Raw genomic sequence first — 26749 nt, forward strand, 5'->3', positions numbered from 1 at the left:
GAGCAGGTCTAGAAGATTGATCCAGAACCAGAATCTTGTTTTAAGTACCTTATTTCTTTTAGTTGTTTGCATAAGCCATTCGTAATGGTGAACGGATTGAAAGTAGAAGATAGACTAGATGGTTCGTCAAATTTCTCTTCTTGGAAATCTAGAATTCTAATTACTCTAGAAGACAATGATCTCCTTGACTATGTCTCGAAAGATGTAGAAGAACCTTCTATTGATGCAGACAAAATTCAATGGAGAAAGAATAGGACCATGGCTAAGAAAATTCTAATTGATTTTGTTAAGGATCATCTAGTTCCTATTATCTCTAAGTTGGATTCAGCTAAGGAAATGTTTCAGACCCTAAAGGATCTTTATGAATTCAACAACCACCAACAGAGCTCTAGCCCTGAGGCGTCAATTGTTGCATGTGAAAATGGCTAAAGGAGAATCTGTTGCTTCTTATTTCATGAAAATTTCAGAGTTAAAAGATCAGGTTAGTGCAATTGGAGATACTTTTGTTGATAAAGACTTGGTGATGTTATCTATGAATGGACTTCCCAACTCTTGGGTGTTAATTCCTGTAACGTCGGTTGTGCAATTTCATGATTCCGATGCATAAATTTGATTACATGTTAACATATATAATAATAGATTAACTATTAGTATATACGTTGACAAATAATGAATAAATCAAAATTGAATTATTGTGTTTGCCACCAGTTACATCGTTTCATGTTATCAGGTTGTGATTAAGTGATTCTTAATAAATCGCGCTCCTCACGATCGGTCAAGTAAATGATCCTTAATGCTTGTTAACGTGTTGTGGTGAGTGGTACGTAGGGAAGAGATGTGTCTTCCCACGTGTTAACGTGTTGTGGTGAGTGGTACATAGGTAAGAGATGTGTCTTCCCACGTGAGAAGACATATCTCTTCACTACGTAACCCCTCATTCACATATATAACATGCATACAATGAGGAGGAGGATGACACCGAAATCAATAAGTGTTGTGCATCCTTCAATTCACACTACAGCAATTCAAATACAACTTTCAGGTTATATCTCCATCTCTTCTATCTTCTTGATCACAGAATTTGAATAAACTTAACATGGTATCAGAGTGAAGTTAAGGAAGATCAAATTAAATTCTGTAATGATCTTATAGACTTTCACCCGGCCCTTAGTAGATCACATTCCTATAATCCCAATGGCAACCGGAGTTAGGTTTGAAGATCGATTACATGGAGCATCAAGTTTTGTATCTTGGAAATTCAGGATCATGCTTGTTTTGAAAGAAAATAAAATTAACTCCCATGTCAAAAGTGAAATTCCTAAACCCTCTAATGATACAAAGAAAATTCAGTGGAGCAAGGACAGTGAGAAGGCTCTTAAGATAATTGTGGATTCAATGAGAGACCACATTGTGCTAGTTATTTCTAAATATGAGACGGCTTTTCAGATGTTAAAAGCCCTAGCTAACATTTATGAAATCAACAACACTAGCAAGGCTCTCACCTTAAAGAATCAACTACACAATATAAAGATGAATAAAGGAGAGACAGTTACATCCTATTTCTTGAGGATCACTGAGCTTAGGGATCAACTATCCACTATTGGACATCTAGTAGACAACAAAGAACTTGCTATGATAGCCCTAAATGGACTTCCTACCTCATGGGAACCATTCATTCAAGGAATCAATACTCGTTCTAAATTTCTTAAGTTTGATAGATTGAAAACCAATTGCATTCAAGAGGAATCTCGACTTGTCACAAGAGGAATAAACAAAACAATGGTAATGAAAACATTCAAGTTCTAAACTCTAATTCCCACAAGAAAGGAAAGAAGAAGAAGTTTAAGAGAAAGAGGGACAACGGCTCAAATGGAAAGAGGTCTTCAAAGAAGAAGAGAGACATTTCTGAAGTACAATGTTTCAGATGTGACCAATATGGGCACTATGCAATGAAGTGTCTAGACAAGATCAAGCAACAGGCTTCAATGGTAGAAATTAAGAAAGGGAGTGATTCCGAGAAACTAGTCTTCTACTCAGCCCTCTCTAGTCAAGTCACCTCCATTCCAACACATGGGTGATTGACAGCGGAGCATCTCGACACATCACTGGATTTCGTGAGCACCTAGATACACTTGTGGAAAATTCAAATGAAGAAGTGGCAATTGGTGATGACTCAAATTATCCAGTTATGGGAATAGGAACCTGCAATATCAACCTAAAGTCAAGCATATCCCTACAACTAACTAGAGTTCTATTTGTACCTGGTATAAAGAGAAACCTTGTCTCAGTTTCTGCACTTGAAGAAAAGGGTTACAGATTTACCTTTATGGAAGGAATGGTACTTGCTTGGCCAAAGAACTCCACCATCAAGAAAGCCCACACCATTGGAGTAAGACAAGGCAGCCTCTACAGACTTTGCACCACTCCACCTCAAGCCTTGATTCATGAGACTCCAGATTCGAATGAACTTTGGCACAGAAGATTAGGGCACCTTCATTTTCATGCCCTACCTAAGATAGAGAAGATGGTGATTGGCTTACCCAAGCTAAGTCAAAATTCTGAAGGAGCTTGCAAGGGGTGTGCCTTGGGAAAGAATACTAAAGGGTCTTTCAATTCTAGCAACAGTAAATCCAAAAATGTATTAGAATTAGTTCATTCTGATTTATGTGGACCCATGTCTGTACCCTCCTTAGGGGGATTTTTATATTAAGTAATATTTGTAGATGATTATTCTAGGAAGACCTGGATATATTTTCTGAGGTACAAAGAGTCCGAAGAAATCCTTTCTAAATTTAAGGAATTCAAAGCTTTTGCAGAAAACATGACAGGTAAGAAAATCATAACCTTAAGAATAGACAATGTGGGGAATACACTTCTGATATGTTTAAAGATTATTGTATAAATGTTGAGATTAAGAGGGAGTTAACTGTACCTTATAACCCACAACAAAATGGGGTAGCTGAAAGAAAGAATAGGACTATAGTAGAAGTTGCTAGGGTTATGTTGTTTGACCAAAATATAGAAACCTCATTTTGGGCTGAAGCATCTAGGGCAGTTGTGTACACTCAAAATAGATGTCCCCATTCTCTTCTTGATAACAAAACCCCTGAAGAAGCCTTTACTGGTAACAAACCTGACACAAGTCATCTCCGGATCTTTGGGTGTCCAGTCTATATTCATGTCCCCAAAGAAAAGAGATCAAAGTTAGAACCTTCTGAAAAGAAAGGGGTATTTGTTGGGTACAGTGAAACCTCTAAGGCTTACAGAGTATACATACCTAGTCAAAGGCAAATTGAACTAAGCAGAGATGTCATCTTTGAAGAAGACATAGCATTCAGGAGGTCCAAAAGCTCTAATGAATTAGAACACCAAGATCCTCCTACAAGCATGGATGAGGATTCCACCCCTGAGATTCAGAGGGAGACCCCTGAAAATGTTGAGCGTGAAGTTCAAGACTTACCTTTAGAAGAACATTATCCCAAAACTAGGAAGAGACCACTTTGGGCTAAAAAGATGCTTCAAGAAGCTGAAAATTATGCTACTCCAAAGGGGACCTTCAGAGAAAGTAAGAGACCTAACCTATTTTCTAGTTATACTGCCTTGATGAGTGAGATCATTGATGCAGAACCTTACTGTGTTGGAGATGCTCTCAAGCATCAAGTTTGGAAAGATGCTATGTCAGAAGAGTATCAGTCAATTTTGAAAAAGATGTCTAGGATATTGTGCCTAGGCCTAAAGGCAAATCTGTGGTATCTTCTAAATGGCTCTTCAAAATCAAACATGCAGCAGATGGCAGCATTGAGAAGCACAAAGCAAGGTTTGTTGCCAGCGGTTTCTCACAGAAAGAAGGTATTGACTATGAAGATACATTTGCTCCTGTTGCCAGATACACTTCTATCCAAGCAGTTTTGGCTATTGCATCATCTAAAGGATGGAAAGTCCATCAAATGGATGTTAAGACTACTTTTCTGAATGGTAAGATTGAAGAAGTTTATTTGGAGCAACCTGAAGGTTTTGTGATTCATAAGGCTGAATCACATGTCTACAGATTGAAGAAAGCTCTATATGGACTGAAACAGGCCCCCAGAGCATGGTATGAAAGAATTGATCACTATCTCTTGGAATTAGGGTTTTCCAAGAATGAAGCAGATCCAAATCTCTACTACAAGGTAATCAATGGTGAATTATTAATTCTTATTCTTTATGTTGATGATCTACTAATCACAAGAGAGGATAATTGTATTTCTCGATGTAAGAAAGAATTAGCCTCTGAGTTTGATATGAAAGATTTAGGAATTCTTCACTACTTCCTTGGATTGGAAGTTTGCCAGCAAACAGATGGTATAATCCATAATCAAGGAAAATACACCATTGACATACTCAAGAGATTTGGAATGATGGATTGTAGATCCATGACCACACCTATGAGGACAAATCTGCACAGCTAAAGGAAGCAACTGCAGAATCAGAGTTTGCAGATCCTACCCTCTACAGACAGATTATTGAATCTCTGATGTATTTGATATACACAGGACCTAATATATGTTATGTTGTTAATGCACTAAGTCAATTCATGTGTGAACCTAGGGAAATACATCTTGTTGCTGCAAAGCATATTCTGAGATATCTTTGAGGAACTATTGGTTTTGGTCTGAAATATAAACATGTAGACCTTGACGTACATGGATTCACTGATTCTGATTGGGCTAGAAGCGTAGTTGACAGGAAAAGCACATCAGGATGTTGCTTCAGTTTAGGATCAGGAATGATCTCATTGATATGTAGAAAACAGTCTTCAATTGCTCAGAGTTCTACGAAAGTTGGACACATTGCAGCCTCCATGGGAGCAAGAGAAGCAGTATGGCTCCGGAAATTGCTTGTAGAACTGTTTGGTCAGCCCTTAAATCCTACTATCATCTATTGTGGCAATCAGAGTTGCATCAAGCTTTCAATGAATCCAGTATTTCATGACAGGTCTAAACACATTGAGATTCCTTATCACTATGTTCGAGATATGGTGGAAAGGAATGTGATCCGACTGAGTTATATTAGTATAAGTGATCAGATTGCAGACATTCTTACCAAGCCTCTCTCCAGGATCAAGATTGAACACTTTAGAGATAAACTTGGTATGGTTGAAAATGTTATTTAATTTTGAGATAGAGTCTCATTTATTTTGATATACTAATATATTTAAGATGTTTAATGTGTAAACCAAGGTTGCATGGGTACTCGTACCCAGCCCCTGGGTACTCGTACCGGAGACTCAGACACGTATCCTGCACCAGAAACTTCGTTGGAAACGTCTCCATAGAGAGGAGACTTCCCGCTAACGTATCCACCCGTCTCCCACCGTCTCCAAGCCAAACAAAAAAAAGGAAACCTTAAAATGTTAAAAAAAACAAAAACACAGGCAACAAAATAATCAGAATGTATTACAAACAAAAAAAAAACAATGCTCAAAACAAATGCAGGTCACAAGGATTTCTTAAAACGTTGCAACAGCCATTACTAAATTATTATATTATATTTAATGTCATTATATTTAACGTTCAATGTCATTATATTTTCAGAATTTCTATAAATTATTAAATTATATTTAAAAGAAATTGGTGTCACCAAGTACCCACGTCTCCTATTTTGAAAAAATAGTCGTACCAGTACCAGCACCAGTCTCCAAGTACCCCCGTACCCATGCAACCTTGGTGTAAACTATTTTATTTGTCATGTGTGTGACTCCATGACTTCATGGGCCCCCTGTGAACATTATTGAAGGGTGACAACTTTTCAATAATGAACACTTGTTTCTAATTGATATTGTAAGGTGACGATTTTACAATTATCAATTTATCTATCTTGATGGATATCATGTGACTTGATATCTGTGGACTTGTCATGATAGTATATATATCTCTGAGACATTATGGTAGATATCAGTTGGTTGATATCATTAAATAAACCATAATTATGATAGAGATCTTCATGGTGAATATTATGAACATAATATTCGTGGACATGCCATGAATCATTATCAATATGGTAGGCATCATGTGACTTGATGCCAGTGCACATACCTTACTTGATAACTATGAGTTATGGTGAGTATCATGAGACTTGATATTCATTGTTGAACCATATCTCTGAATATCACTATGGTATGATATCTCTTCTCTTCACAATCAATGGATGAATTGTGATGTTTTCTCTAACATGAAATGTGTCCTCCCTAGTTAAGAGGGAGTGTTAAGTCCTATAACGTCGGTCGTGCAATTTCATGATTCCGATGCATAAATTTGATTACATGTTAACATATATAATAATAGATTAACTATTAGCATATACGTTAACAAATAATGAATAAATCAAAATTGAATTATTGTGTTTGCCACCGATTACACTGTTTCATGTTATCGGGTTGTGATTAAGCGATTCTTAATAAATCGTGCTCCTCGTGATTGGTCAAGTAAATGATCCTTAATGCTTGTTAACGTGTTGTGGTGAGTGGTACGTAGGGAAGAGATGTGTCTTCCCACGTGGGAAGACATATCTCTCCACTACGTAACCCTTCATTCACATATATAACATGCATACAATGAGGAGGATGATGACACCGAAATCAATAAGTGTTGTACATCCTTCAATTCACACTATAGCAGTTCAAATACAACTTTCAAGTTATATCTCCATCTCTTCTATCTTCTTGATCACAAAATTTGAATAAACTTAACATTGGGAATCCTTCATTCAAGGAATTAGTGGAAGAGATGAACTTCCTAAGTTTGATAGGTTGAGAGCAGATTGCATTCAGGAAGAATGCAGACAAGAAGCTAGAGGTAATGGTCGCAAATCTCATCATGAAGATGATCATGTACTTGCTGCCCACGCATCTAAGGGGAAAGGAAAGAAAGGTAACTTCAAAAGATTTAGAGATAAGAATTTTGAGTCTGCCCCTGATGCCAAGAAAAAGAGGAAGGATCTTTCTAGAATTCAGTGCTTCAGATGTGACAAATTTGGTCACTTTGCCAGAGATTGTGTATCAAGGTCAAAGCCTCAAGCAGCTGCTGCAAATGTTGAGAATCCTTCTCCTCAAAGAGAGTCAAGTGAAAATTCTGAGGGATTCTTGTTTATTTCTGCACTTTCTAGCAATGTTCCTACTAACAGTGATACTTGGCTAATTGATAGTGGAGCATCTCATCATATCACTGCTTATCGTGAGCACCTCTCAAACTTGAAAGAAAAAGACTCATCTTCAAGTTATTATTGGTGATGATGCATGTTACTTTGTGAAGGGTGCTGGTTCTACTTTAATAGAATATTAAAATAATGTTAATTTTAGTATTAATGCTCAATAGTGTATATTCTATTTTAGTTAGATCGTCTTCGATCTTCTCAGCAGTTTCTTATTATAAACTTGCTATTCTTATAAATATCCTTGTATTATTTATGAGCGTCTTGCTCATTCTGTTAATATATCAATTCTTTGAAATCCATTGCGTGTCTCGCATTGTTTTATGGTATCAGAGCTATAGGAGAAATTTTTTCGGAAATTTTTTATTCTAAATTCCAATTAGTGGAAATTTTCGAAATTTTTTCTGGTGTTTTAAAAATCCTTCAAGGTTTTTTTTCCGTTGCCTAGCTCCTGTTTTTCACGACCTGCAACCTGTGTTCGGCGTCGTTCGGCGTCGTGTGTCTGCGACCTGTGTTCGCGCAACCTGCAGGGTCGTCATGTTTTTCTTTCACGACCTGTGTGTGGAAATTTTCGAAATTTTTTCTGGTGTTTAAAAAATCCTTCAAGGTTTTTTTTCCGTTGCCTAGCTCCTGTTTTTCGCGACCTACAACTTGTGTTCGGCATCGTTCGGCGTCATGTGTCTGCAACCTGTGTTCGCGCGACCTACAAGGTCGTCGTGTTTTTCTTTCACGACCTGTGTTCGCGCGACCTGCAGGGTCGTCGCGTTTTTCTTTCGCGACCTGTGTTCGCACGACCTACAGGGTCGACGTGACCGGTGTTCCATCTGTCATCTCCGACGTCGCGACCTCCGTCTGTCATCTCCGGTGTTCCGTCTGCGATCTCCACCTGCAACCTCCGGCATCGTGACCTGCAACCTTCGGCGGCACCATTTATTTTCTGTGACATCCATGGCTCCCACGACCTTCTGCAAATTTCGATTAAGGTGTTAACCTTTTAGGTTTTATCGAAAATCAATTTTTCTTGTAGATTCTTGGTGGTTTTTTCAAACACCAATCTAGGTAGTTGTCCGTTTTTTCTGGGTGTCTCGATTTTTGTGCCTCGATTTTCGAGCCTGCGGATCCAGATTCTGACAGTAGATCCCTTCTGGGTTTTTCGCACGAATTTGTGGGTTGTCTTTGGATTTTTCTGGGTCAGCCGGAAATTTTTTTGGGAAACGTGCAAATGGCTTCTCTCACCAATCTGATGTTAGAAGGCAGTCAACGCTTTAACGGCCACAATTACAACATCTGGAAACAGCGTATGTTGACCATTTTTGAATATAGGCATCTTGACCAGCTTGTTTTGGGAAAAGAGCTCAGTCCTGGTACACCTGGAGCCAATCAAGATAAGTTTGATGAACGCAATCGGGAGGCAGTTATGCTTCTCAAACTCTCAGTGACTGATGATCAGTTACCGCAGATTCCTTCCGGCAAGACAGCTTCTGACATCTGGAAGCATCTGAAGGAATTGCATGAGACATCCGATAAGAGCCGAGCATTCTTTCTAAAGAATCGGCTGTTCTCCATTATGATGGACAAACGTATGTCCTTACAGGAACACCTCACGAGGATTAAGGACATTCGAGATCAGCTCGAAGCTATTGGTCGAACTATGGAGGAAGAAAACATGGTAGTAATCACTCTGAAAAGTCTTCCAAAATCGTATGAACACTTCATTGAGACCCTCAATATTACTTCCACTAATGTTGATCTGAAGTTTTCAGAATTGTGCACCAAACTTCTACAGCAGGATCGCTGGAAACAACAGTTTGGTAGTGGTACTACATCAGCCTCCTCGGAAAATGCCTTTCCAGCTCAATCCTTTCACAAGGATAAAGGCAAATTTCAGTCCTCTCAGTCTTCTCAGCAGAAAGGCTCTTCTCAGACACAAGATGGAGCTAAGAAGAAGAATGTGCAGTGCAATTACTATCACAAGTACGGCCATATGAAGAAAGATTGCCATCAGAGGCTCGCTTCTGAACAAAAGAAGCAAGGAGGATCACACCAGAAGGCGCATGTTGCTGAACATTCCGAGCAGAAGGAGTCTGCCTTTTATGCCTTTATGGCTAAGAGGTCTTCAGATCATGCCAGGTCTTCTGCTTGGTACATCGACTCTGGTGCATCACGTCACTTTTCTCATCGGCGTGACTGGTTTACAGACTTCTCACCTTTCAGTGATTCCGTTGTATTTGGCGAAGGTAAGGAGTATACAGTTGTTGGCAGAGGCATTGTTCATATACAGTCTGGTGGCAGGACTCTCCTTTTTCTGAATGTGTACTATGTTCCTAGAATGGAACTTAATCTGCTCTCTGTCAGCCAGATTATGAGGAATTCTCCTCAGCTAGATGTGGTGTTCAGTGCTCACAAGTGTTCCATCATTGATCAGGAGACTCGTCTTACTGTTGTTGTTGGTCTAGAGGATCATGGCCTATATAGGCTTCTTGACACTGGTGATTCTCCTGAAGTGGCTCTGGCAGCTCGTGTTTCTCCTCTCAGCACTTTGTGGCATCAGAGATATGGACATCTCAACATTCAGTATCTCTCTCACCTATCTCGGGAGGGACTTGTTTCAGGGTTACCTGATATTCAGACTCAGCATCTTGGAGTATGTGGCGCCTGTCAAGCTGACAAACAGCATCGGACTTCATTCACACATGGAAAGTCTTGGCACGCATCTAAGGTACTTCAATTACTTCATGCTGATATTTGTGGTCCTATGAATACATCTTCTGTTACTGGTTGCAAATATTTTTTGCTTATTGTAGATGACTTTAGTAGAAAGATGTGGGTGTACTTTCTTAAGCATAAATCAGATGTATTTAGTATCTTTCAGAAGTTTAAGTCCTTTGTTGAAAAAGAGTCTAGACATAGTATCATTACTCTTAGGACAAATAACAGGGGGGAATTTTGTTCTTCTGCATTCTCCAACTTCTGTGATACCCATGGCATCAAACGCCAATTGACTACACCCTACACTCCTCAGCAAAACAGTGTTGTCGAGCGTCGCAATCGTACGGTTGTTGAGATGGCTCGCTCTATGTTACAACACAGGAGTGTTCCGAATAAGTATTGGGCTGAAGCAGTGTTTACTGCTGTCTACCTCCTTAACCGTTCTCCTACTCAGGCTGTTAAAGGGAAGACTCCAGAAGAGGTTTGGTCTGGTCGGAAGCCTAAGATCAGCCACCTGAAGGTTTTTGGCTCTGTTGCCTATGTTTGGATTCCAGATGCTAAGCGCTCCAAGTTGGATTCCAAAAGTCAGAAACTCATGATGACAGGATACAGTGATCACCATAAGGCCTACAGACTGATAGATATAGACACTGAACGTCTTATCTTCAGTCGTGATGTTGTATTTGATGAAGACAGAGGATTCTTTCACTCACCTTCTTCTGAGCAGAGTTCTAAGGATCAGCCTCACAGTGTTCTTATTCCATTAGGTTCGCCTGATGGGAGGGATGATGCAGAATCTATTTTCGATGATGCACTACCTGAGTTCCCTCCGGAGAACAATCCTATTCCTGCTCCTGATCCTGAGCCTCTTCCAGCTCCTCCAGATGTTCGCACTTCTACTCTCCAGCCTAAATGGTGGGCCAAGACCATTGGTGATCTCAGAGATACTGAGCTCATTGAGGGTAGAACCTCCCGTAATAAGAGCAAACAACAGCATACAGTCAATTTTGCTCTCATGGCTAACATACACAGTGTTTTTGAGCCTCAGACATACTCAGAGGCTAAAGGTATACCTGAGTGGGAACAGGCTATGGAAGCTGAGTTCCAGAGTCTTCAGAAGAATCACACTTGGGCCCTTTCTGATCTTCCTTCAGGGAAGAAGCCCATTAGCTGCAAATGGGTGTACAAAGTAAAATACAAAGCTGATGGAACCCTAGACAAGTATAAGGCTCGTCTTGTTGCTCGTGGGTTCTCACAGAAAGAAGGCATTTTGACTACGAGGAGACTTTTGCTCCTACAGCCAAAATGAGTACCATACGGCTCGTTCTTGCCTTGGCAGCCCAGTTCAGTTGGAAAGTCCATCAGATGGACGTCAAGAGTGCTTTTTTGAATGGTGACTTACAGGAAGAAGTCTACATGACGCAACCCCCAGGATTCAAGGTTGCTGGTCAAGAACAGAAGGTCTGTAGACTAGTCAAAGCACTCTATGGTCTGAAACAAGCTCCTCGGGCTTGGTACATGAAGATTGATAAGTACCTGACAGATCATAACTTTCAGCGGAGTCCATCTGATGCAAACTTGTATATCAAGCATTCTAGTAATGATATTCTGTTTGTGGTTGTCTATGTGGATGACTTAATCATTACTGGCAGTTCAGCACATTTGATCACTGGGATCAAATAGGATTTGTGCCGCACCTTTGATATGATAGATTTGGGACTTCTACATTACTGCTTAGGAGTTGAAGTCTGGCAGACTAAGAACAGTATCTTTCTCTCTCAGTCCAAGTATGCCAGAAGTCTTGTGGACAGGTTCAGAATGCAGGATTGCAAACCTGCCTCTACTCCTATGGAACCCGGGCTCAAACTTTCAGCTCAGTCATCTTCACCAGTTGTGGATGAATCTCTGTTCAGGCAACTAGTGGGCAGCCTCATCTATCTTACTGCCACTAGACCTGACATCAGTTTTTCAGTGAGCTACATTTCACGCTTCATGACAGCTCCCAAGGCTGATCATTGGATAGCAGCGAAGCGTGTGCTGCGTTATGTGAGTGGCACTCCTGATTATGGACTTCTGTACACTCGGAGTTCTGATCCTATACTCAGTGGTTACACAGATTCTGACTGGGCAGGTTCGGTTGATGAGCGTAAGTCTACAGCAGGGTATGTGTTTAGTTTGGGATCTGGTGTTGTCACATGGACTAGTAAGAAGCAGCAGGCAGTGGCTCTCTCCTCGATAGAAGCAGAGTATCGGGGAGCAGTTAAGGCATCTTGTGAGGCAGTTTGGCTTCGACGAATGCTTGCAGATATGCATGTCTCCCGGGCAGATCCTACTCCCTTGTTTTGTGATAATCAGGGAGTGCTCAAACTCGCCAAGAATCCAGTCTTCCATGAAAGAACCAAGCATGTGGAAACTCATTGTCACTATATTCGACAGCTGGTTGAAGACGGATCCATCCAGTTGCTGTATGTTCCTACCTCGGAGCAGCCAGCAAATATCTTCACCAAGCCCCTTGGTCCTGATAAATTTGTAAAATTCAGGGGGTCTATAGGTGTAGTTAATAGATCGAGCATTAAGGGAGGGTAATAGAATATTAAAATAATGTTAATTTTAGTATTAATGCTCAATAGTGTATATTCTATTTTAGTTAGATCGTCTTCGATCTTCTCAGCAGTTTCTTATTAGAAACTTGCTATTCTTGTAAATATCCTTGTATTATTTATGAGCGTCTTGCTCATTCTGTTAATATATCAATTCTTTGAAATCCATTGCGTGTCTCGCATTGTTTTACTTTTCAGTTGGACTTTGGTATTCCTCTTCATTTAAGTGATGTCCTCTTTGTTCCTGGTATGAAGAGGAATCTGATTTCTAGTTCTGCATTAGAAGACAAAGGTTATCATGTTGCCTTTGCTGATGGAAAAGTTCTTGCATGGAAGAAGAACTCAAGAATTCATTCAACTTGTGTTATTGGTGTTCGTCATGACAGTCTTTACAAGCTTTCAGCTCATCTTATTCAAGCTTTAGCTCATGATTCTTCAAGTTCAAGTGAGTTGTGGCATAAAAGATTTGGTCATTTAAATTTCAGAACTTTGTCTTCAATGGAGAAGGTTGTCATTGGTCTTCCAAAGCTGAACCAAAATCATGGTGGTGTCTACAAGGGATGTGCTCTAGGTAAGAACATTAAGAGTACCTTTCATAGTAGTGAAATTAGAGCAAAGGATATTCTAGAATTAATTCATTATGATTTATGTGGGCCTATGTTAGTTGCTTCCCTTAGTGGTTTTTGGTATTATGTCACCTTCATTGATGATTTTTCTCGTAAGTGTTGGATTTATTTTCTCAAGTCCAAAGAGTTTGATGAAGTGCTCTAGATTTAAAGAATTCAAAGCTGAGAATTTATCTAACAAGAAGATTAAGATTCTAAGGTCTGACAATGGATAATTTTTGTGTTGAAGCTAGGATTAAGAGGGAGTTCTATGTCCCTTATAATCCTCAACAAAATGGTGAGCTGAAAGAAAGAATAGGACAATTGTTGAGGCAGCAAAGGCTATGATTCATGATCAAAGCCTTCAAACATTTCTATGGGCTGAGACTTGCAGGACACTAGTTCACATTCAGAATCATAGTCCTCATACAGGTGTCAAACCAAATGTTAGTTATTTCAGAATCTTTGGATGCCCTATTTATATTCATGTTCCAAAAGATAAAAGAACAAAATTAGAACCTTCAGGCAAGAAATATTAGAATAATATCTTTCTCTTTGTGTTATTAATGGTCATTTAAGTTGTTTCTAATTTCGTCTCTAGTTAATGATTGTTTCTTTTAGAAACATCATCTTTGTAACTCTATTTAAAGGAGCTTTGTCTCCTTGATTAATTGAACAACATCGATTCTTTGAAATCCATATGCTTTTGCATCTGTAAAAATAATTATTTGTTTTTTCTAAAAAATTTCGAATGAAATTTTTCATCACTGAAAAAACAAATCTAGGCCCTGTGATTTTTTCAGAATTCGAAATTCAAATTTTTTTTTCTGAAGGGTTTTCTTTCAAACGGTTTTTTCTACTGTTCTTCATATTTTCTATGGAGGATTTCTTTTTAACCAGACCTTCGTCCCGCGACGTCATTAATCCTCTATGCATGACGCGATTTTTTCCACCCGCAATTTTTTTTTCTGCCATTTTTGGACGGAAATCTGCATTTTCGATTAGGGTTTTTACCCTTCAGATCAAATCGAATTTTTTTTCCGATTGCAGATTCTTGGTGGGTTTTTTGAGAGCTCAACTGGGTTGTTTTCATAATTTTGTGGGTGCATCGTTTTTCATGCCTCGAATTTTGTGCCAACGGATTTCAATTCTGATTGCAGATTCTTTCTGGATTTTTTGCAAGGATTTTTGGGTTGTCTTCGGATTTTTTTGGGTCAACCGTAAAATTTTCTCAAAACCTATGCCATCGTACTTCATCTATTTTTTGAAGTCTATACCTATATCTGCCTCTATTTTCTACATTGGAATTTGTGCCTAGACTTGTCTCAATGCATTGAACCTCGTACCTCAGGTTTTGTGCACTTAGCATCTTCTCAATACCTCATTTTTCGTGCCTCGAAAAGCATGAAGATGGCTTATGAGCATCGATGTTTGTTTCGGTTTTTAATATTTTTTTACCTAAAAAAAATTCTGATGGGTTTTAATATTTTTTTCCCTTAAAAAAGTCTGGGTTTTTAAATATTGTTTGTCCCTGTAAAAAAAAATCATGGGAGGGTTTACGATTTTTTCCTCAAAAACTGTACTTTGTTGCAGTTTGTTTTTAGTCACACCTGGAGTTGTGCGAACATCTGCACTAGTCTCTTGTTTGCAGTCTATTTTCGAGCATCTTGCTCATCTGCAATAGTTTGGAGGGTTTGCCGATTTTTTCCCCAAAATCGTGACAACTGTTCTTGGTGTGTCTCTAGTTACAGGAAGGAACAGTTCTCCAACATCAGGTTGGACGGTTGGTGTTGTTTTGGGTATCTCCAGAAGTTCTGCAGTTTCTGGGAGGGTTGGTGGCAGACTCATCTCAAGTGGCAGAGTTAGTGGCAGGCTCTTGTTTTTTGTTGCAGTGTGTTCTGAGAAGAAGGGGGCAACCTTCTCTGTTATTTCTCTTGGTAGTTAGAACGATGACCATTAAGGGAGGGTATTAGAATAATATCTTTTTCTTTGTGTTATTAATGGTCATTTAAGTTGTTTCTAATTTCGCCTCTAGACATCATATTTGTAACTCTATTTATAGGAGCTTTGTCTCCTTGATAAATTAAACAACATCGATTCTTTAAAATCCATATGCTTTTGCATCTGTATTAAGAAAGGCATCTTTGTTGATTATAGTGAATCTTCAAAAGCATATAGAATCTACATTCCAGGCAAAAACAGATTGAAATCAGCAGGGATGTTTCTTTTGATGAAGATGTAGCTTGCAAGAAATCCAAAGAGTCTAACTTGGAATCTGATGAAGATTTTGAGCATCCTCAAGATATAGATACGGCTGATTCAAATCCACCTTCAGAGATTCAGAAGAAGAATACAGATTTAGAAGATCCCGTTGATCCAGCTGATCCAACTGATCCAATTGATTCAGTTGACTCTATAGTTACATCACCAAGTCCTAGTATTAGTTCAGCTAATAAGAACAGACCTTTGTGGGCCAAGCACACTATGGAAGAAGCTGAAAAATATGCAGCACCTCGTGGTACTTTCAAAGAAAGTAAAAGGCCTCATAAGTTTGCTGGTTATGTATCTTTGATGAGTCACATTATAGCATCTAAGCCTTCCAGTGTTGAAGAGGCTTTAAATCAGCAAGTGTGGAAGGATGCCATGATGGAGGAGTATCAATCCATTATAAAAAATCATGTATGGGACATTGTTCCAAGGCCTAAAAATAAATCTGTGGTTTCTTCCAAGTGGCTGTTCAAAATCAAACACACAACTGATGGGAGTATAGAAAAGTATAAGGCCAGATTTGTTGCCAGAGGTTTTTCACAAAAAGAAGGCATAGATTACGAAGAAACCTTTGCACCTGTAGCACGTTACACTTCTATCAAGACCATCATAGCTATTGCAGCTGTTAAGGGTTGGAAGCTGTAATATCCCCACTTTGAAAAAGAATTTAATAATAAATGATAATAATATCCCCTTTGAAATAGAATTTAATAATAAATGATAATAATATCCCCACTTTGAAATAGAATTTAATAATAAATTATAATAATATCCCCACTTTGAAATAGAATTTAATAATAAATGATAATAATAAAATTAAAATATAAAATGATATAACTAAATATGATAAATTAAAAATTAATCAAGTTAATGAAAAGTCAAAAGACATGAAAGGAAAACTTGTGACTCCCTCAACAATGATATATAAAAGGGAGAAGAAAACCTCATTTGAGGGGGGGATAATTTGATAATGAGAAGTGCAGATCTGATTTAAATAATAAGTGCAGATTTGATTATGAAAGGTTGTGTCCCTTTCAAATGGTAGAAATAATGAAGAGTTGCACTCTTTCAAAGGGTGATAATGGTGAAAGGGTGTGTCTCTTGCCAAAGGGCATACATGATGAAGAGGTGTGACCTCTCCCTCAAATTGAGAGATATAAAGGGAAGGAATCAAAAGCATCTAGTGAGATCAGCATTGATAAGATCAGATCAGAATTGTTATCAAGTTACAAGAAGTAACATTTGTGTTCTTTTTGGTATGCCTCCCAATCTGCAGGCGACATCTACAGTGCGAACTCCAACCACAGACTACAATCTGCGTACAGGTAAGAGGGGTTAAGAAGTCTTAAGGTATATATGTGTGTGGACATGTGTGCCACACACACACATATATATTAATGCATTTTTATGAATACATATATCTCTAATGATTACTTATATGAATGTAGCAATAAAGATAGGAATCTATGTAGAATATGTATGTATATTTAGGATCATTAGAAAGATTAAAGAATATGTAAATGAAGACGTAAATTATGGAATGGAAAACAGTAATGAATTATAAAATGTAATATTAATGTGATTATATGATGGAGGCTATATGGAAGAAATTCTTTTAGCCTAATGGAGGGATTATGATAATCCCTGGTAGGCGGTATATACTGAATATCTATATGCATATATATGGCTTGGTTGACTAAGTTCATCCAAGAAGAGACGGATCTGCCCGATCCCCTGTGATGAACTTGGATGATGAGATGCATCATCCAAAGCAAGAAATTGACATATGGTCTTCCTTGGATGGCTTGGGTGTAAGAAATTACACCCAAGACAGGAATCGAATTAACCTTCGATTTCCTGGATGGCTTGGGTGTAAGAAGTTACATCCAAGACAAGGATAGAATTAACCTTCGATTTCCTGGATGGCTTGGGTGTAAGAAGTTACATCCAAGACAGGAATCGAATTAACCTTTGATTTCCTGGATGGCTTGGGTGTAAGAAATTACATCCAAGATAGAAATCGAATTCACCTTCGATTTCCTGGATGGCTTGGAACCAAGATGGGTTCCAAGAAGGCGAGCTTCACAGCTGCCTAAGGACATATCTTCGTATGGCATTCGTATCCTTTTTATTTTAAAGAATTGAAAGTAATGATAATTAAGTAATTGAACTTTAATTGCAAATTAGATTAGTAATGTATATACATTTTTGTTGTGTTCTAACAATCTGTTTTGCAGGACAATGATCTCTAACTAGTAGGGACATTACAATGGTATCAGAGCTATGATCCTGCCATCCTGCAGGGTAAAGATGAATCATTGAATCATTCTAGTCAATACGAACAAATCTGACAATACGTGTATTCATGTGTATGCTTTGTGTTCGCAATTATCCATGTGTATGCTTAGAGTTTTTCAAGTGTATGCTCTTTGTTTTTTTTATTCATATTTGTAGATGACTTAGTTTGAGAAAGTTAAAATCTACATTGCTTGAGGACAAGCAAATTTGGGAGGGGTGGACTGTAATATGCCCACTTTGAAATAGAATTTAATAATAAATGATAATAATATCCCCTTTGAAATAGAATTTAATAATAAATGATAATAATATCCCCACTTTGAAATAGAATTTACTAATAAATTATAATAATAAAATTAAAACATTAAAAATTAAATTAAAATATAGAAAAAAAAAAATTAAATATGATTAATTAAAAATTAATTAAGTTAATGAAAAGTCAAAAGACATGAAAGGAAAACGTTGCGACTCCCTCAACAATGAGATATAAAAGGGAGAAGAGAACCTCATTTGAGAGGGGGAATAATTTGGAAATGAGAAGTGCAGATCTGATTTAAATAATAAGTGCACATCTCTGATTATGAAAGGCTGTGTCCCTTTCAAAGGGTAGAAATAATTAAGAGTTGCACTCTTTCAAAGGGTGCTAATGGTGAAAGGGTATGTCTCTTGCCAAAGGGAATACATGATGAAGAGGTGTGACCTCTCCCTCAAATTGAGAGATATAAAGGGAAGGAATCAAAAGCATCTAGTGACATCACCATTGATCAAATCAGATCAGAATTGTTATCAAGTTACAGGCAGTAACATTTGTGTTCTTGGTGGTATGCATGGGGATGAGCTTAATATGTATGCTTAGTATATGAAGCCTGATAAAGTTGTTACGTAGAATCTAGTAATAATATTGTTATAAACTACAATATGTATGACAAGTCATACTTAATATCATATATATTCATAATACATTAGAAGTTAGTGTACTTATAGTCTAAATCATGTTATTGCTGTCAGTATTTAAGATGATGGGGATGAGATGTTCCAAAGAGGGGCAGTCTAAATCCAAGCAATAGGTTAAGTCCCAAGGTTGGGTGGGGATCAGTGACCCATAAACCTTGAGGGTATAGACCCAAGATAGGTAAGGGCTTGGATCTGTAAACTTTGAGGGAACCTATTGTAGTTGGTCTCTAAGCACTTTGGTAACATACGTAAAGCCTTCTCCCTTAAAACTGAAGTAGTAGCAGGGTTTGATATCTATATTAATAATGATATTAATCATCTAATGAGGAAAATAGATAAGTACTTGTTAATAACTAATTGAAGAATATCAATCAATTTTAATATATTGAAATAGATCGGATAGGGGACATTACAGAAGCTTCATCAGATGGATGTGAAAACAGCCTTCTTGAATGGTATAATTGAAGAGGAGGTTTACATTGAGCAGCCAGAGGGTTTTGTTATTCATGATAGAGACTCACATGTATGCAGGCTGAAAAAGGCCTTATATGGCCTTAAACAAGCCCCTCATGCATGGTATGAGAGGATAGATCACTATCTTATGAGCTTGGGCTTCCTAAAGAATGATGCTAATCCAAATTTATACTTCAAGGTATGTGATGACAAAGTGCTGATTTTAGTGCTATACGTTGATGATTTATTTCTCACTGGTAATGATGATCTCATTGTCAAATGCAAGAAGGAGTTAGCTTCAGAATTTGAAATGAAAGATATTGGTTTGCTGCATTATTTTCTTGGAGAGGTATGGCAAAGACCAAATGAAATCATATTGAGTCAAGGAAAATATGCACTTGATATTTTGAAAAGATTTGACATGTTATAATGTAAGTCTATGGTGACTCCTATGGAAGTAAATCTGAAAAAATTACATGATGATGCAGCTACTTCAGATTTAGTTGAGCCTACTATGTACAGGCAATTAATTGGTTCTTTAATGTACTTAGTTAACACAGAGCCTAATATATGCTATGCAATTAATAGAATACCTTGATTCAGTTCATGTGTGAACCAAGGCATATTCATCTTGTGGCAGCCAAACACCTATTGAGATATGTACGTGGTACAATAGGATATGGCTTAATATATTCTTCATGTGTAGAGCTGACCTTGAAGGGGTTTTCTGATTCAGATTGGGTAGGCTGTGTGCCTGACAAAAAAAGCACTGAAGGATGCTGTTTTAGCCTAGGTTCAGCTATGATTTCCTGGAGCAGCAGGAAACAATCTTGTGTTGCACAAAGTACAGCTAAAGCAGAATATGTTGCAGCTTGTGTGGCTACAAGAGAAGTTGTGTGGCTTTGAAAATTACTTGCAAGCTTGTTTGGGCAGCCTTTAGAACCTACTGTGATTATGCGTGATAATCAAAGTTGTGTGAAACTTTCAGTTAATCCAGTATTTCATGATAGAACCAAACATGTGGAAATTAAATATCATTATTTGAGAGACATGGTTCAACGAAAAAACAGTTGAACCCAAGTACATTTCTACAAAGGAGCAGACTGCGGACATTCTCACCAAGCCACTTCCAAGAGTGAAGTTTTGTTACTTCCGGGAAAAACTTGGTATTCTGGAGAATGATGCTCTTGCTGAGAGGGAGTCTCAGCTTCAGTGATTCATTGCATTTGGTTAATGAGTTCTTCTCTGCGAGAGAAGTTCGAGGTGAAATCCCTTGTTCCACCCTCTGGGAGTAGCTATGGTGGATCCACCCTCTAGGAGTAGCCATGGTGGAAGTCATGTGTGTGACTTCATGACTTAACTTGCTGTTTTATTTCACCCTCTAGGAGTAGCTATGGTGAATATTGTTATACTGATATATCATTGTTTTTTAGAAATCTATGATGCGATGTTTGTTGATATTCTTTTGAATGCAGCTTTGTGTACCTGCCATGAGATGGCACTCTAAGATCTCTCTCTAGCTAAGAGGGAGTGTTAAAGTTCAAGGTAGCTGTGATAGAGATCTGTGTTGATGCCATCTCTATTTCTATTTGCACTTCGTGCCTCCTTTGTTTGCTGCTGTGTATTTGTGCTCGAAGTATCCAGTTCTTTTATGTTCGTGCTGGCGTACTTTATCATGCTTATACGTTGTGATGACTGGGCTTATGTGACTTGGCATCATCATGTTTTCTATCAACATCCCTTATTCCTCATGTATTGCTTCTATTCTATTTTCCTTGGTGGCTACCGATTTTATTCAGAATTCATCCAATGTGTATCCTGCTGTTCGTTGACTATCTGTTGAATCTTTTATGCTTCAGTGGCTGTCGGTGGTGTGCTAGGTGGTTGTCGGTGTTGTAACCGATTCTCTCCCATGTGCGTCTTCTTGTATTCCTGCATGGAGTTCATTTGCCCAGTCATACGATATATTATATATATCGTGTTGCCTATCTTCATCTAGCTCCTCCTTCGGCAGATTGGTTATTTTGTTGCAGGCTAAATTTGTCTTAAAGCAAGTCAAGAGCAGTGTGTATGATTTTCATCATAACAATGATTCAATATTTGTTCTATGATATGTTTCAGATTTATCAGAATTTGTGAAGACTTATATTATGTATGTGAGTTGTATTATTCGATTCCTCTGTCTTAAGTGATTTTTCAGAGAATCGTATCTGTCTTAAGAGTGATTGATAGTTATCTGAAACTATCAACATTTGTATTTATTTTCTGAGATATAAATAAAAGAAATATTTGTGTGGGCTGGGTTTTTCACCCTCAAGTCGAGGGTTTTCCCAGGATAAGTCTTGTGTTCTTATTCTTAAGTTTTGTTTTCTGCTCTATTCTGGTTCAATTTTAACAGTTACAATTTGTTGATTTTGTTATTTTTGATATTTAGGTGTTAGAACCATTGGTTAAGGCTCTACAATTGGTGAATAGGGATCAAAACCCCAAGGGATATCTATATGAGGCAATTAATAAGGCCAAAGAGGCAAGTCAAAATTTGTATGGGTAAAACAAGACAAAATATGAACCCATATGGTGCAAAATTGATAGGAGGTGGAATAGAAAACTACTACATATTCATGCTACTACCTACTATTTAAACCCTGAATTTTATTTCTCCCCTACTTTCAAAGCAAATGTAGAGGTTCTTCTTGGCCTCAACACATGTATTGAGAGATTGGTTGACAATGAGGATCTTCGAGACCTCATACTTCATGAGATGTAGAGTTATAAGAAAGCCAAAGGGGTATTGTTTTCTTCAAATTTTTGTAGTTGTGGGAGAGCCACTCTACAGCCAGGTAAGAAAAAACATTAATCTAATTTAGTATTTATTTTAATTTTTAAGTTTATCCTTAAAGATTTGTTGTGGTAAGATTATGGTGCCACAAACCTAATCTTCAAAAGCTTGCCATACGCATTTTATCTCAACCTTATAGTGCATGTTGTTGAGGCCATTCACAAAAAGAAGCGCAATAGGTTGACTTAAAAGTGGTTGAATGACCTTGTCTATGTGCACTACAACCTTCAATTGCATGAAAAGAAGGTACAAGGGTGGTTCACATGAAGCACTTGACCTTGATGAAATTGATCCATATTCATATTGGCTTGATGATGTTGATATTAATCCATTGCTAACTGATGATGAATTAGCTGATTTGGCGAGGGAATCAGTTGAATGGGAAGCAGAAGTGGCAGACATGAGGAGGCAGAAGGAAAGGTTAGTCAGCCTTTAGAGACAAATTCCTCACATACATACATTGATCCTATCACTATGAATGAGGCACCTGTTGAGGCTCCCATTGAGGATATTGCAGCAATACCATCTACTTCAGCAACACTCACACAGTGGCAACAAACTTTTTTGAGCTTTAGTCATAGCCAAAATTTATGATTTATGATTTTCATTGATATCAAAACTCGAAGTTCCTAAGTATTCAAAGGTTGCACTTGATTTTTGGTCTATGATATGTATTAAACTCAAATTTTACTTTATATATATCAGAAATCAATAATATAATCTGCAAATTTAGTATACATCTGTGCTTTTGAAGAATATTTTTTTAAAATATGTATTTCAAATATTCGATAAATTTGCCAAGTCATTACCGAGTCCTAAGTTTTTAAAAGTTATGGGTCTGCCGAGTAATTGCCGAGTCCAAGATTTTCAAATATGATTTCATGATTCGTAACAATGCTTGTAATCATAGTTGAAAAACTCGGACTCGCCACGGACTCGGCAAACCAAAAATTTGGACTCGGACTCGGACTCGTGAAAGACTCGTGAAAGACTCGGCAAGGACTCGGCAAAAAAAAAAAACCGTAGTTTTACAAAAAAACATAAAGAAATTAATGCATTTAGAGAACATAAGAGCCATAATTGAAACATTACACATGTCACATACTCATAGTTTCAAACTTTCAACTCTAAAATGTATAATACCAAGATTTCTTCAATGCTAATTATGCTTTTATATGGAGCCTAATCAGACTCAGAGGTTAAATTTTCCCTACTTCCATCGGCGCAATTTCCCCCTGTATTTTTCGCCGGTTGTTTGGTGGTAGCACCCCCAAGTTGGGGTCAAGGGGCATCGCTGAAGGATCTTGAAATTTGACTAAGTCTGGAAAATTGAAGAATCCTCCAAAAACTAGATTTTGCATTATAACTCCTGGAGGTCCGAAACCACTCTCAAACATCCTGACAGTATATATGGAATATAACTTAAAGTATAAGAAAGAAGAAAGATATAAGGAAATATCACTTATACTTAAATGTTATATTCCATATATGAATCCTGACGGAGAGACCAAATTTTTTCACATGCTAAACTCAATTTTAAAGCTCGCATGACTTTTTTTTTGGCTCGCGCGAGTCCATCTGAAAGACTCGCGAGTCCATGCAAAAGACTCGCGCGAGTCCTTGCAAAAGACTCGCGAGTCTTTTAGATGGACTCGCCAGGACTCGCCTCGCGAGTCCTTGGCGAGTCGACTCGTGGCTCCCATGGACTCGCGAGTCCGTGGCGAGTCCGTGGCGAGTCCACGAGTTTTAAAACTATGCTTGTAATCTTTTCCAACCCTATTTTACAGGACTTATTATGATTTCCCCAGGTCCTATTCATATGTGTAGTTCACTGTTTCACTGGTTAGCTTTTTATCTAAAGCAAATAATTTTTTAAACACGGAATTATTTGAATTGAAATAGCTTCACTAGCAACAACAAGCAAATGCATAACAAAGATACATATAGAGATATAATATAGGGGAAAAAAACATAATTTACTTGGAATAAACAATGTTGATGGATATTTAGCAGATAGCATGAACTGACAATACACCAAATTTGAGGAAAAATGAGAAGAAAAAAATTAATAAGATTCTACTGCGCAATGATTACAAATTTGCAAATCAACTTAATCATTATTTAGGAATAAAATAAGAAAAATAGGAAGGAACAAATTATAATGTTCTATTGTGCAAAAATTTCATACATGCAGATAAACTTTAATCAATAGGAAGGAACTGAAAGTATAAGATTGAGATGCCAAGCAACAACCAATCCTAGCATTCAACGTACTGTATTATGACTTGGTTGTGTATTTTGAGTCTCATTCACCTAATATTGTCATTTGTGAACATCAAAATAACTACTGTTCTCTTTGCAAAAGTTGTACACAAAATTCACAAGACATTGAGAACTCGCAGTTCATTGCAGTACTCTATTCTCTATCAATAATGAAAGAAAGATAATCAAAAGAGCAAGTTACCCAGAAGTACCTCATCTGGCAGCTCTCTTATAATGACGGCTGTTGAGGTATTCCCTTCACAAAGATTCCCCATTTTGTCCTGAAATTGGATATCCACTTTGGTGATGTCACCTTCAATCACCTCACAGATTATCTCTTTTGTGTTCAAGTGCCCAAAATTCACCACTTGGGCACAAGCATATCCATTTTCATGATACCATCTTTGAACCTCATCTCTGACCTCTTGAAGCAACCTTGCAGACAATCTATAGTTTTTGCTAAGCATGCGACTAATCCTTCTCTCTACGGACGGTGGGAGCAGGACATGCTTCGTTCTCTTAACACGCCGTTTGTAGTCTTGCTTAACTTCCTTGAAGTACTTCTTCTTTTCCTCCTCATCCCAATTTGGGTCAAACTCTCTGACATTTCCCTTAAGAAAACCTACATTGACAACACGCAATCTATCTGCACCTCTCCAGGAACTCTCAGTAAAATTAATTTTCAACTTGAGGGTTCCATCTGGTTGAGTGATAGTTTCCATTTCCAATGTTGCAAACATACCACTGTTCTTAAGATTGTTATGTTCTTTCTGCAAATCTTCTTTTTTATATACTCCACCAGGTTGAATGGAAAACATCTCATAAAAACAATCCTCAGAGTTCTTATTTATAGTCTTGAATTCTCTTTCATCGTAGATCTCAACATTCGATATCTTGTATCTTTTATGCGAAAACAACCTATTTATTGGGATCCCCAGGCCTACCGACATACCATGTTTATCAAAATCCTCAGAGTCATCATTTCTTTTATCATCAGCTATTGCTGCACCAATTTTTGCCCAGAAATTGCCGCCACCATCACCTCCTCCCCATCCACCCATCCATCCTCCTCCAGTTCCACCTCCAGAAGGACCCGCCAACTGAAGAACGATGCCTGTAGCAAGGCCAACACCTACAGTCCCTCCAATATATACAAACGTTTTGGATTCAGACTTGTTAAGTCCAAACCCATTATTGCAGCAGCCCAAAGCATCACTATTGTGACTGGGCGCAGAAGAAGCCCGAATGGTGTTTATTGCAGGCACAGTCCTTCTCACCCTCTGCTGATTGAAAGGAATAGCAGGGGCCAGACCTGTACTAGAAAGCTGTAAGCTGTGCTTCATTGTGCCGGAAGACATCCTGAAACCTAATTCATTTGAAGTAACTAGTTATTGGATGAATAACGTAGCCATAAATCCCTTCGGAACAATAAAAAGAGATATAAAGAGCTTGAACTTACGGCGTAAATTAGTTGAGATGGTAATAAAATAATTGCAATCTGCAACTCGTTACCTCCGCCAGCCCCTACCTGAGCAAACCGCAGAAGCCTATCCTAATCTCATCTGATTTCTCAAGAAAATGGACTTGAGCCCTGCTCCAATGGTGCCGAATGCTATCTCTGCTAGACTGATCGCAGATTTCCAATTAAATTTACTAAACTAAGAAAAAAATAATGTTTTGGAGTTCATAGGGTTTTTCTAAAGTAAGATTTACGAGTTTTAAGGATTCGGGTTAGGTCCAATATTAGGTTGGATGAGACTTGGGTGCCATGGAGGGGGCTTTTCAAAAAAGGGGCTTCCTAAAAAAAAAAAGGCTGTAGAATTTTTAGGAAGTCTTTTTTAGTTGATAGTCTCATGAATTTTGTATTGCAATTTAGTTTAAAAATTTAATTTGAATTAGATTAGGAAATTGGTGAAAAATAATTAAATAAATTTCAGTTTCATTTTTTCTATAAATTGTTTTGGTGGGATTTTTTTTAATTTTTGTGGGAATCAAACTCAAATTATTGACTAATGGTAAACAATATTTCCAAGCTGGTGGGGCAATTTCTAACCCCACCCTATTTTCACAAAGCAGGAGCTTCTATTTTGTGGAATTTTTTTTTTCCATAAGACTCTCGCCCGATAACATGTGTAAACGAAAGTCTTTTTTCTTTAATAGAAATATCAACAATAGATTGATGATGCTGAAAGCATGATTTATATTGGAAAGTTCATTTATATGTTAAATTTTGTACTTAATTTAATATTTATTAGGGAAAGTGTATCAATGGTCGTTATAAATGTCGTGCTCTGTGAATTGTACCTGTACCTGCAAACACAATGCACTCAATAAATCATTACAAGCAATGGTTAGTAAATTGAAACAATGAAACACAAAACCATAGCTAATCGACTTATTGCCTCCTAGTAAATGCGAGTGTGGATTTTGCTCTCAGATCTTAGTATGCAAATTCTAGTGACTTGACTACACTTAGATGGAGGATTTGAATGATTAAGATGCATGATCTAGCATGATTAAGCTAAATGAATTCATGATTATCCTAGCATGATTAAGCTAAGAGTTAAGCTGAA

At 37.8% G+C, this 26749-nt stretch overlaps 1 protein-coding gene across 2 annotated transcripts in view; it reads right to left on the bottom strand.

Annotated features, from left to right (window-relative positions):
- The window catches only part of LOC131029315 (protein TOC75, chloroplastic), an 87480-nt gene extending 61595 nt beyond the window's left edge, over nt 1–25885 (bottom strand). The window contains exons 1-2 of one of the 2 annotated variants that reach the window (XM_057959757.2): nt 25636–25885; nt 24389–25542 (exon numbers count right to left, since the gene is read on the bottom strand). In XM_057959757.2, coding sequence (XP_057815740.2) covers nt 24389–25534 — 1146 coding nt within the window. In that variant the 5' untranslated portion in view covers nt 25535–25542; nt 25636–25885. The remainder of the gene's footprint in view (nt 1–24388; nt 25543–25635) is intronic. The other variant, XM_057959756.2, reaches the window with a different exon arrangement.
- Between the last annotated feature and the right edge of the window lie 864 nt (nt 25886–26749).

This window comes from Cryptomeria japonica, chromosome 10, assembly GCF_030272615.1.
Source record: "Cryptomeria japonica chromosome 10, Sugi_1.0, whole genome shotgun sequence".
Classification (NCBI taxonomy): domain Eukaryota; kingdom Viridiplantae; phylum Streptophyta; class Pinopsida; order Cupressales; family Cupressaceae; genus Cryptomeria; species Cryptomeria japonica.